The sequence below is a fragment of the Amblyraja radiata genome, chromosome 8 (assembly GCF_010909765.2).
Source record: "Amblyraja radiata isolate CabotCenter1 chromosome 8, sAmbRad1.1.pri, whole genome shotgun sequence".
NCBI classification, from domain to species: Eukaryota; Metazoa; Chordata; class Chondrichthyes; order Rajiformes; family Rajidae; genus Amblyraja; species Amblyraja radiata.
The window spans coordinates 16,864,076-16,877,361 of NC_045963.1; the positions used below are offsets into that span (position 1 = coordinate 16,864,076).

Consider the following 13,286-nt stretch of genomic DNA (forward strand, 5'->3'; position numbering starts at 1 on the left):
ACTTCACAGATTTGCTATTTTGGTTTAGATTAGTTACAGGTTTGAGTTTCATCAACAGCAAGTTCTTCAGTGGATTTTGCTATATTGATGAAGAATCAGCAATATTCTTGAAAATACTCTTTGTGGGGTTTTTTTGGAAGTGTGTAAAACCAGCGACTGACAAATTGTGCCGGGGGTTTTGAAGTAAATAGCGAGGAGTTAGACGTCCCATGGTAATACCCCACAATGCGATTATTGCGAATGAAACGTACCGTTCCCCGTTGCTGTTGTCCCAAGCGACCAGCTCCGCCTCCGGGCTACCAGTGACAATTGATTCGCCTGATACTTGATAGGGGGGGGGGGGGAATCGACCACTTGAGAGGTGCTGCAATTAACTTTATTTTAAAGAGACATACATTTCTTGCATCCCCATGCAACAAAAGTATGTGAAATCAAACGCGATGGCTCGCCTTGTGTTGCTGCTGCTCTGGGTGCTCAGAGGTCCCGTTTTCTGTGCTGACTGCCCCAAGCTCTGCAGCTGCGGAACGGATAATCAGATCATTTGCCAGGACGGCAAAGTCGATCATGTTCCAAATGACTTTCCCAGAGGCTTCAGCAAGCTGTGAGTACAAAACTCCTCACTTTCATTTTTACACTGAAGCGGCAACTTTTGTGGGATTCCAAGAAACTGCACTAAAATTGAACTTCAGAGTCACTGAAATTGAACTTCGGAGTCATTGGCCCCTACACTCTGACTCTCTAAATCCGATCCTGACATGTGAAAGAGGAAGGGGGGGAAATCGCGAAGTCGTTTCTTGTGGGGTTTATTCAGAGAAGTACTCTTGCTACGAACTTTTTGCAGTTTATTATTTGTAATTACCCGGGAATTTTTTTCACTGACTATAAGATCAATTGTTTTACAATGGTCAAACCATCAACATTGCAGCTCAGGACGTTCTAGCTTGAATCGCTTTACCAGGTTTCAGTCGTGTTCTGTCTGAAAAGAGAAAACAAAAATCATTTCGCGCCTTTCACAACTTGACAGCCAACTAGGTTCCTTTGTATTGTAGATAGACACACAATACTGTAACTCAGCGGGTAAAGGCAGGCAGACTGAAGAAGGGTCTGGACACTAAATGTCACATATTTCTTTTCTCCGGAGATGCTGCCTGACCCGCTGAGTTACTCTAGTATTGTGTGTCTATCTTTGGTGGAAACCAGCATCTGCAGTTCTTTCCTACACTCTTTTGCATTGTAGTCGGTGTGGTAATTTAAGCCCAGGAGGCAACACATTTGCACACACTTAGCAAGGGTTGACAGTAACTGCACAAAGGTCACTACCAGATCAACTGTTTTAATGAAAAGGACACAAAGTGCTGGAGTGCAATGAAGATTTGGCATCATCGAGTCCACAGAACTTGAAGCCCAGCACTGAGAGGTCAGAACCCTTGTGTTAAAAGGGCAGACAATGGTCTGCTGAGGTGCTGCCTGACCCGCTTAGCAATTCAAGCACTTTGTGCTATCCCTGTAAACTAGCATCTGCAGTTCCTTGTTTCTACTGTATTAATTATGTTGGTTGTCAAGATCAGTGTGTGTTAAAGGCACCACAGTGGGAGGATTTTCTCTTGTGACACCATGCATTCTTGCATGTGCAACTAAGATGTAATGAAGAATTTGACATCATTGAGCCCACACCACTTGAAGTACAGCACTTAGAGGTCAGATGGGATATTAGCCTCATGTCGTCAAACCCAGAAGCATGAAATGTGAATGCCTTAGCACTATATCAGGACCAAGGCTGAATTATTTGCAATGCCTCATACAAGACGGCGGCAGTGCCACTCTCTGTAGAGTATTGAAGTGAGAGTAGACACAAAATGCTGGAGTAACTCAGTGGGACAGGCAGCATCTCTGGAGAGAAGAAATTGGTGACGTTTCGTGTCGAGACCCTTCTCCAGAATTCAGTATTGAAGTGAGTGTTTATTGTGGGAATATGATTTGATCAGGAGAAAGAATACAGCAAGGAAATAGAGTTAAAATGTGGGCGATGGTGAAAATAAAGAAATAATAAATTGGAGAGGGCTGAAAAAATTGAAAATGATCACTGCACAAGCAACTTTCCATTTAGACAAGAGTAGACTAAAAGTACACTGGATTTCATAAAAAATGCATATTAAAATTAAATAACCACCATTTTTTCTTAATGCAAGATCTTTATTTTATAGCAAACATGCTGGTGTACGTATTATTCTATTTCACGGTGTTGAATAACTACATATGCTTAACATGTGTTTTTGATTAGGTACATTGCAAAGGTCTTCCTGGAGACACATGCTATTGTGGGAATGTTTTATTGTAGAGGTGGATTAATCTGGGAGATCAGACATTTCATTGAAAAAGTGACATTTCTGAATCAGTAAAACTTCAGGAACATCACAGAACATATATACTGGTATAAGTAGGTCAAAATTAAAAATGTATTAACTTATAAATACTAAGAAAAAGTTCAAGACATCGTAAGTCTTTCAATTTTTTTTAGACCAATTGTTACTGCATTTGCCTCTTTGTGTCATCCTAGCCAAGGAAGTTCACCAATGTTACTGCTGACACAATTTTGTTTGGTGTGGCAAGAAAACTCCAAGGAATGCTCTTGTTTTCCCTGAATATTCAAAGATCTTTGCTTGCATTTTATGAAAATATTACTCTTCATGAAGTTTCACTCAGATGTAAATAATCAAAATCAGATGTAAATAAAATACAAACCGATTTTAAAATATGGCTATTTAATTCCATTTAATTTGAAGAATTACAATTTAAAAAGTCTGTCAGGAATTTATATAATAGGGTTGCTTTAGATCTTAATTTTTTATAAATTATCATCAATTTAATTAAAAGTGATAACCTGGTGAGGCTTTATCAATAAAGCTGAAACTATTTCTGAAATGAAAAATGTTTAATGAATATTCAGATTTTTGTTAGCAGCCTGATTTAAAACTTCTGAAAATGTCTAGAATCTGAACCATTTATCATCATGAGTGTTGCACACCAGCCAGATTCTTCAAAAATTAATTGTATTTTTGATGTGAGAAAGCCTTTAAAACATTTCTGCATTTGCCTTGTCAAGAGAGTATGCCATATGTACTGACTACGGAACAATTGGATTTTTACTTACAGCAGCATCAAGCCTGTAAACTCTGCATTCATAGAGAACATAATAAACAAAAAATAATCAATAAATTAAAAACTCCCATATTAGTGCCAAAAACTCAAAGTCCTTCGTGCACCCAAGACAGTTCATAGTTTAGCTAGTGTTTTTTTTTATTTCAAGAGCCTGATAGTTATTGAGAAGAAGCTGTTCTTGAACCAAGTGGTCACGGTTTTCAGACTCCAATACCTTCTTCCCGATGGTAGAAGTGAAATGAGAATGTTACCAGGGTGATGTGGGTCCTTAATGATGCTGGGTGCCTTTCTGAGGCAGCAGCTCCTGTAGATCCCTTCAACGGCGGGGAGGTCAGTACCCACGATAGACTGGGCAGTGTCCACCATTTTTTGTAATCTCCTTCATTCCTGCGCATTTGAGTTATCGAACCAGGCCGTGATGCAACCAGTCAATATGTTCTCTACTAGTTATACCTAAGAAGTTCAAGAGAGTATTTATCGATGCACCAAATCTCCTCATCTAAATATACTAATGCACCCATAACCAGAGGTTCAATGGAATAAATCTGCGTCTGTGTGCGATTTCTCTTTAAATCTACCTGGATGTTGCATTGGTTTGCTTGATTTTGCACCCATATTTCTTGCACAAACGAGCCACATCTCCACCACCACTTTTACCCCCAGTGTATTGGAACCTCTTCCAATATCTCTGATTTATTTACTAAGCAGCTAAGTGATTCCTGAAAATAAGAGAACACGCAGTAATTCCTGGCTCTCAAGAAGACTGCAGCTTCCAGCACATATTAAGCCACTCAGTCATGAAAGTGTGCAGAAACTTGCTGGCTCCCAAAATTTGGAGGTTTCCCAAGTGTTGCGCACACCAAGAAGAAGACTATTTTTGAACTGTGTCATCGAGGAAAAAACAGTAAGCAGACCAAGATAAGAAGGAAGAATAACTGTGCGGCAAAGGATATTTCAGAACAACTGCCTAAAGTAACGAATATATCAATTAAAATGAAAATCATAAAAAAAATACAGAGGAAGACCAAATTGGAAGCATAATAGGGCAATTGGCATCAGATACATGGCATTTCAAATGCAAGCTCTTTTTCTAGAAATGTAAGTCTCATTAAATGAAAATAGTGTTAAATTAACTAAAGGCATTAAAACCAAGTGTCTGAAAAAGTAAGAAATTGAAATGCATTAAAATTGTTGTAAATTTCCATTTGGAAGTTAAGCAAATTATTTTGAAAAAAGACATCACGTTGTTCAACTCTGAAAAGAAAAGCCAGAGGTCCACAGAATGGGATCATAAGTGATAGGAGTAGAATTAGGCCATTCAGCCCATCATCTACTCCATTCAATCATGGCTGATCTACCTCCCCCTCCTATCCCCATTCTCCTGCCTTCTCCCCATAACCTCTGACATCCGTACTAATCAGGAATCTATCTATCTCTGCCTTAAATATATCCACTGACTTTGTCTCCGCAGCCTTCTATGTAGTATCATATAAAATAAGAATAACTGTAGTATCATGTGCAAACTAAAACTCTCCCTTCTATCACCTTTAAAACAATAAACCAAATACGTCTTCCATCCCTCCCAAAGGAAGTAATAGACCACCCACCCTTAAACAACAATTCCTTTGGTGAAAAAAACCTATATATAATTGAAGCATTACTGTACATTCTTGGTGAGGTTTTGACAAAAATATGATAGGACTAGGAGAAGCATACAATAGTGTTCCTGAATGCTATAAAACTTGCACACAATTTTCACTGAAATAATGCAAAAGGCTGGAGTAGCGTAGTTAAAATAGCTTGAAAGCACTTTTCAAGTACAAGTACAAGTACAGCTTTATCCTCTTTATCAAGCTCTTGAACGGGTCGCAATGCATTCACAACTCTCCAATCTACAATCTGCCTTTTGTGGACCTTGTGCTTTTTTTTAACATTTTCTGCACTTCCTCTGGAGCTATAACACAAATTCTGCACTCTTTTCTCTTTTGTTGTATTCATGTATGGTATGTGGTGAAATAGCACACAAAACAATAACTAAATTCCAATAATCCTTTTATTATTTCTCAGTGCAAATGATGGGTTTTTGTGTTTGACTGGGAAGAATTAAATGGTGTGCCATTTCAGCATGTTATTGGGATTGGATACAAATATTTGAAAGACCAAAACCATGAAAATCATGATAATCAGAATGGAAGAGTTCTAGCAGTTGTAGAGTCCTAGATTCATTGAGTCATGCCGAAGGGAAACAGGCCCTTCATCCCAACTCGTCCATGCTGAACAAGATGCCCCATCTAAGCAAGCACTATTTGCCTGTATTTGGCCCATATCCCTTTAAACCTTTCCTATCCATGTACCTGTCCAAGTGTCTTTTAAATGTTATTAAACCGGCCTCGACTACCTCCTCTGGCAGCTCATTTCACATACGCATCATCCTCCGAGTGAAAAAGTTGTCTCGCATGTTCCTATAACATTTTTCCCCATTCACCTTAAATCTATGTCCTTTGGTTATTGATCCCCAAGTTAAGGTGAAATTTGGTAGGAAATAAAAAATAAGAATGAATTCTTATAGCAAGTTGTATTAAACTGCCTGACTGAATAAGTATCCCTGATACTATGAAAATTGAACTTAAGAAAATATAACATGGTGTGCAGTTTTTTGTCCACATGTTTTTCATTAAGACTGTTTTGTTTAAATGATTCATTATTCTTTTTAATACTTGGAATTCAGATATATTTGGCAAACGTAACTTATTCAACATATTCGTGCTTCAAGTATAATTCTGGTTTAGTTTACAATTATGATATCAATCTCCCTCTCATTTCAGTGGTCTAAAGCATTCAGTTTAAAATACAACCTAAAACAGCTTTTGTCTTTGATTTGTAAACCATATAACATATTCTTTCCCTTGATGGAAAGGAATGAATATGTCTTACCATACGAGCGGTTGTTTTTGGATATTCTATTTACTTCAATGTAATTACGATACACATCCAGCCTGTTCAAACCCACTGCTTGTGCATCATCAATCCTTTTATCTGTGATAAATATTATTTTGTTGGATATCAAATGTTTTCTTGGACTGAAAATGCTGCTCTTTTTATTTTCTCAGATGATCGGATAACTGAGGTATCTGATATTGTTTTCTTCGTGAAACTGAACTATTCCGAAGGAGTCATTTCGATTACCAATATCAATTAAAATTATACCAATCTCTATTCTATTTTTTACTCTTGAACAATTCACTTAATTAATTTTAGAGAGTAAAAGGTCATCTAGAGCCCTTTTATACTTATCTCCCCCAGTCAGAGCAGCCCTACCCAAATCGTTGAAGAGCAGATGTAATAACATTTCCCTTTATTACCAGGTGTTTGCAATGATTATTGTCACCAGTTACCTGAACAATAGTCCTCATGTTAGAATAAAAATGATTATTATAAATCATCACTGTAATTTCCTTTGAACAAAAGAGCTATTCAGACTTGCTTATATTGGATGGTAAATGGGCAGAATAATATTTTCAGTGGTAATTTTCCAATGATCAGGTCACTGCAGTAAAAATCTAACTCTTAGCAGCCATTTGCCACATTATGCAATAAATGACAGAAGGAGGGATAACACATTAATTGGATCAGCAGTTGGAGATGGGCCTGACTAACTGATACAAACTAGTTATGCCCCAAATGTATTCAATGTGTGTTGAGAGCCATAATTACCGAATGGGTTTAACTTCTCCTGGCAGATACATTAAGATACATTCAGCCACGTTAAGACTTCCTGTTTCCTTGTAATAGCTTATCAGAAAGTGAATAAAAGAAGGAGACTATAATTTGACACAAGCCGAGTTACTTGGTATTATCAAATAGGTCCGGCACTGCGTCAGCATTATATTCATTAAAGCATGTGAGACCCTTATTCTGAGACCCCAATTATGCAGAAGCAGCCTTCACAACGACTGTGAGGTCAGTTTCATTGGTACTTAAACTGTCCCAGTCTGTGCATTTACCAGCCAACTGCTGTAAACTTGAATGAATTAATGTTGGCACATGTGACCAGTCACAGTGAAATTCCTTGTTTGCATACACAAGGTATGCAAAAAGTCGCCACATAAAGGGTGCTTACAAAGTTACAAAGTATTCCCCGAGTCTCAATTCCCTCAGGGTTGACACCATTCTCCCGAATCTCCCCACCCATTGATCTATTCGAACCAGCTTGACCATTGATTGCACCACCATTCAGACCACACGCACCCACATGTCCCTGGCTGCTGGCTCTTAATGCTTCTCCACTGTCAACATAGTCCATACTTTTTACTTATCATTCAGGGCCAACTTCTATCCTTCCAGTTCTATAACACAGCCAGTGTCTCACTCCCCCATGATCCCTAACCACCCTGCATATCCCTTCATCCCCAGACACAGATTTAACTATGCATCTTTACAAAAATGAGGTGTGCAAAGAAAATACTTTTATTGTGCTCAGTTGATGCATGAATTGACAGCTCGCACCACTGTACGCTCTTCTGATAGACCTGCAAACAAGAGGTCTGGTGTATGCTAACTACCGACTAACAAACCTTTACAAGTTCCAACCAATTTCTAATCATACGTCGCATCTTAACTAATGAAGTAAAATAATCATGAATAAACTGCACAATCAGAATAAGGAATTTTAATTTGAACAATTAATTAATTTAATATCAAATAGAATAAAAACAATGGAAATAACGAGGGGGGGAATTAGTGAACGAGGGGAGAGATAGAAAATACATAAAAACTGAAGAAAGCAGTCATAGGGATCTGAAATAACGAGACTTCAAACTTCTAAAAGTTGATTTTCAGCACCAGAGAGGTTGTTTTGCAGTCATTAAATTGATAGTTTAAATTGAAACATATTTTGAATATTTTATGGTGAGTTCAATCCATGCGTGTGGTATCAATATAGAAACGTATTGCTGGTTAATAGATCTGAATAAGGAAATCGTTTGGTGAAATATTGTTTTCACGGAGCTAGTGGGGTGCCAGTATATCTATTAATGGCTTCTGAAATTGTAATTGTGTGCATTAAACGAAAGTCAGTATTTAATTTGTGCATAAAGAATGCCAATCATTGTTTGCCTCACCGCTGTTGACAAAGCTAAAAATGACTCTTATTCAACCATAATGGATTTGTTCAGTTTGTTTTCAATTCGTGTGCAATGTAAAAAAAAGTCCAACACCCTTATGGTAAATGCATGATGTTCATTTTCAGAAAATTATGTCGATATAGGTTGTTTGAAATCAATAATGTAGTTGTGTAAGCCCGTGACTTGGATACTAATTCCTGGCTCAAAAAAAACTTCATCCCTGATGATCTCTGAAGTATTAAGTTTAGGGAGTCATGGTAATTATCATAAGAATATTTGACAGCCAATACTTTCAGTATTCTTACCCAGTGTGAATGGAGGCATCATGCAATACATATCCCAAAAGATGGACAAGATTATTTGTTTTGTTTGTGAGTCCTTAGAGATGTGTACATATACTTTGGGAGCTACTTATCTGTTGTTACATGCTGGAGTCAGAACTAATCTCTCTGACTGATCAGTCATGTAGTTCAATTTTTTAGAAAGGAAGGAGCAGAAAACCATATCTATCTGGCTGCAGTTAGATATGGTTTCAACGGGATCTTAGGCACACTTTATGATCATGCAGATAGCGATGGAGTCGTATAGTCTCTTCCATGCAGCTTCTGCACAAGAAGGTTGAACGAGAAATTCAATTACATTGTTTACTTGTGCTTTGTGATTGAATTTAATCAGAAAATCGCGTTTATACTTGCTGCATCTTTCATGTACGTTCCCAAGTTGCTCTTGAGTCATCACTGTGTATGAAATGCATGGAGAGTGCTCCTACAAACACGGTTGTGTCAAACAAACTCCTGCACCTGCTCTGGCACAAACGCTGCTGAATTCCTTTATACATGCATGGCTACTGAATGACACAGGACACTTCTGCATGAATAGGTCTTCACAATGAATGTGAAGTTCATTTTATGACATAAGTGGGGCCTGTCCGAGTAGCTATACGATGTGAATTCTCTGCCACAGAAGGTAGGTGAGGCCAGTTCATTGGCTATATTTAAGAGGGAGTTAGATGTGGCCCTTGTGGCTAAAGGGATCAGGGGGTATGGAGAGAAGGCAGGTACAGGATACTGTGTTGGATGATCAGCCATGATCATATTCAATGGCGGTGCAGGCTCGAAGGGCCGAAGGGCCGAATGGCCTACTCCTGCACCAATTTTCTATGTGGGAGTGCAGCGCTTGGAGGAACCTACACATAGATCATATTTAAGTTTAGTTTCGCTTAGTTTAGTGATATAGTGTGGAAAAAGGCCATTCGGCCCACCGAGTCCGCACCGACCAGTGATCCCCGCACACTTACACTATCCTACACCCACTAGGGACAATTTACAAATATACCAAGCCAATTAAACTACAAACCTGTACGTCTTTGGAGTATGGGAGGAAACTGAAGATCTCGGAGAAAACCCACGCAGGTCACGGGGAGAACGCACAAACTCCGTACAGAGAGCACGCATAGTCAGAATCGAACCCGGGTCTCTGGTGCTGTAAGGCAGCAACTCTACCGCTGTGCCACTGTGCAAGTTATTTATTTAACCCCCATCACAGATTTCAGTCTGGCAGCTTATCATCAATATAATGGCAAATGGCCATAGAGTGCTGGAGTGACTCAGCAGGTCGGGCAACATCTCCGGAGAACATGGATAGGTCGTGTTTCGGGTCATGGCCCTTCTTCAGTCTGAAGAAGCCTGAAGTCTGAAGAAGGGTCTTAACCCAAAATATCTCCAGAGATGCTGCTTGAACTGTTGAGTTCCTCCAGCACTTGCGTCATTTTGCGTATTGACCAATATCTGGAGTTCTTTGTTTCTACTATCAATAAAATGACTATGAATCTTCCATTTCACAATTCTGACTCACTCACTGCCATTGGATCCCCACTATAATCCTCCCCAGCTCCTGCCAGCCAATCATACCAAATGAAGCACCAAATCACCCCACCCTCTACCCACTATTGCACCTCCAATCCTCCACAACTATGTAATCTCATCCCTTCTCCATAGCAATCACCTGCCCTCCTTCCATGACATCCCTTTCTAATTTCTTCCTCGTTGCAAGCAGTGATTCAAGAAATATGAAATAACTGGTTTCCTCAGTTTAATAGATTGATCACCAACACCGATCATTGATAATGTGGTCAAAAAGGATTTTGGCACATTGGCCTTCATCAGTTAGAGTATTGAGTATAGAAGTTGGGAGGTCATTTTGCAGTTGTATAAGACGTTGGTGAGACCACATTTGTGTTCAACCCCATGTTATAGGAAAAATATTGTCAAGCATGAAAGGGTTCAGAGGAGATTTACGAGGATGTTGCCAGGATTAGAGGGTCTGAGCTACAGGGAGAGGTTGAGTAGACTAGGTCTCTATTCCTTGGAGTGCAGGTGGATGAGGGGTGATCTTATAGAGGTGTATAAAATCATGAGGAATAAATTGGGTAGATGCACATAATCTCTTGCCCAGAGTAAGGCAAGGCAAGGCAAGTTTATTTGTATAGCACCTTTCAACAACAAGGTAATTCAAAGTGCTTTACATAAAACATTAAAAGCATTGGAAAGAAACACATATAAAATGACATTTAGATGTAAAACGATTATTAGATTATTCAGATAAAATAATTACAAAATTAAAAGCAATCAAATAAAATATTTCAAATAGAATAAAACCAGGAATAGAAGTTACAGTGCAGTATAGGTAATTAATAAATTGTATTGTTTACTGAAAGGCAGCGGCAAACAGAAAAGTCTTCAGTCTAGATTTAAAAGAGCTGAGAGTTGCAGCAGACCTGCAGTTTTCTGGGAGTTTGTTCCAGATATGTGGTGCATAAAAACTAAATGCTGCCTCTCCATGTTTAGTTCTGACTCTGGCGACACAGAGCAGACCTGTCCCAGACGATCTGAGAGGTCTGGGTGGTTCGTAGCTAAGCAGAAGATCAGAAATGTATTTTGGCCCTAAACCATTCTGTGCTTTGTAAACCAACAGTAGTATTTTGAAATCAATTCTTTGACAGACAGGAAGCCAGTGTAAAGACCTCAGAACTGGAGTAATGTGATCTACTTTTTTGGTCTTAGTGAGGACTCGAGCAGCAGCGTTCTGAATTAACTGCAGCTGTCTGATCGACATTTTAGGGAGACCTGTAAAGACACTGTTACAGTAGTCGAGCCTGCTGAAGATAAATGCATGGACAAGTTTTTCCAAATCCTGCTGAAACAAAAGTCCTTTAATCCTTGATATATTCTTTAGGTGAGTAGGGGAATCAAGGACCAGGGGACATAGATTCAAGGTGAAGGGGAAAATATTTCATAGGAATCTGAGGGGTACCTTTTTCACACATAGTGTGGCGGGTGTATGGAACAAGCTGCCAGAGGAGGTAGTTGAGTCTGGGACTATCCCAACGTTTAAGAAACAGTTAGACAGGTACATGGATAGGGCAGGTTTGGAAGGATATGGACCAAACGCAGGCAGGTGGAACCAGTGTGGGCAAGTTGGGCTGAAGGGCCTGTTTCCACACTGTATCACTCAATGACTCTATGACTATTAATAGGCTACCCTATCCAAAACATACATATTATTTGTAATGCAGAATACCTTGGTGAGGTCTACTTTGTAATAATATGTCCAATTTTATCTCTCTTGTATGCTGCAAAAACATAAGCTTTGAAGTAGGTTTAGAAATTAGCCGCAAGATTGTTTCCCAGTTTAAAGCACTTTAATAACCCAGAAATGCCCAAAAAAGGTGTGTCTTCCTTGTTTGAGTTAAGATTAATAAAGGGATTGTTATTAATCTAATTTATAAAAGTTAGAGAGAACTAGAGATTGACATTGTGTTACACATGGTGAGAACAAGGTTACATGTAAGGTAGTTCTTTTCAAGAAAAGCAAGTTGTTCCCATGTGTAGTGAATGCTGATTTGCTTTATCCCCATAAAGAGAGCTGGATCGATTTCTAGTTGAGGCTGAAATCAGGCTGTACAAGAGGTTGGAGTGAATTAATGTAATAAATGCAGAATGGGATTCCTGAGGTAATTTAGATTGCCTACAGGGATGAAGGAGGAATTATCCAGAACATTTCCCTTTTAATTGGTCCTCATATTTGCATCTATTTTTTTCCTTCCTTCTCTCTGGAGAGTACAATTCTAAGAAAAAACTAAAGCATATGAATTATGATGCATACAACATCACAGCTATATCAAACATGCTAGATGGTTAAATTGTAATGAACCATTCAATATTCAGAAGAGCTTTGACATTGCATTAATTATGTTGTTGCTTTATGAAAGTTGTGTCAGATGTGCTCTGCTTTGTTGCCACATTATTACATCTCATTTGTCGAGATCCATGTAGAGCTGGCTGTTCCATGCCTTTGTGTGTGTCGGTTGTCACAATGTTGGAGAAGAGAGCAACATACTCAGTTTTATATTGAGGTTGTTGGAATTATACATGTTGCAGTGCCTCTGTTAGTTGCACCTGGAATATCAAGGCCTTCTGTTATCTGAGAAGAAAAATAGTATTTTAGATCCAGCTTCAAAGGATATCCAACTGGAATGGTCATTGTCACAGGCATGACCTTAACAGATAAGCGATTTCCTGCCTACGATGTTCAAAGCCCATTTGTATAATGATTTCATGGGCTTATAACTATCTGGCTGTGATAATAACCAAATATTTGATCATCCCACACACAGTACAGTCTGCAAGATATCCATTATTTTTTAGCTAAACAAACATGCATCTTCAACTGAAGGTGGACACAAAAATGCTGAACTCAGTGGATCAGGCAGCATCTCTGGAGAAAAAGAATAGGTGATGTTTCGGGTGGGTACCTTTCTTTAGACATAACGTAGAGGGGGGGGGGGGGGGGGGGTAGAACATCTTTAACCATCAACCCAAAAATTGCACTTTACACAAGCAATAGAAAAAATACACCAAAGATCTGAACATAACACAGAGAGGCTAGAATAGCTTTCATGTTCAAATCTATCTTTTCACATCAACTTCTTTAACGCTGATGTAT

The 13,286-nt window shown here is 38.8% G+C and overlaps 1 protein-coding gene across 3 annotated transcripts in view; it reads left to right on the forward strand.

Annotated features, from left to right (window-relative positions):
• Positions 1–345: 345 nt before the first annotated feature.
• LOC116975903 (lutropin-choriogonadotropic hormone receptor-like) overlaps positions 346–13,286 on the forward strand; it is a 155,882-nt gene continuing 142,941 nt past the window's right edge. For all 3 annotated transcript variants that reach the window (XM_033025279.1, XM_033025280.1, XM_033025281.1), the window contains exon 1: positions 346–601. In XM_033025279.1, coding sequence (XP_032881170.1) covers positions 411–601 — 191 coding nt within the window. In that variant the 5' untranslated portion in view covers positions 346–410. The remainder of the gene's footprint in view (positions 602–13,286) is intronic.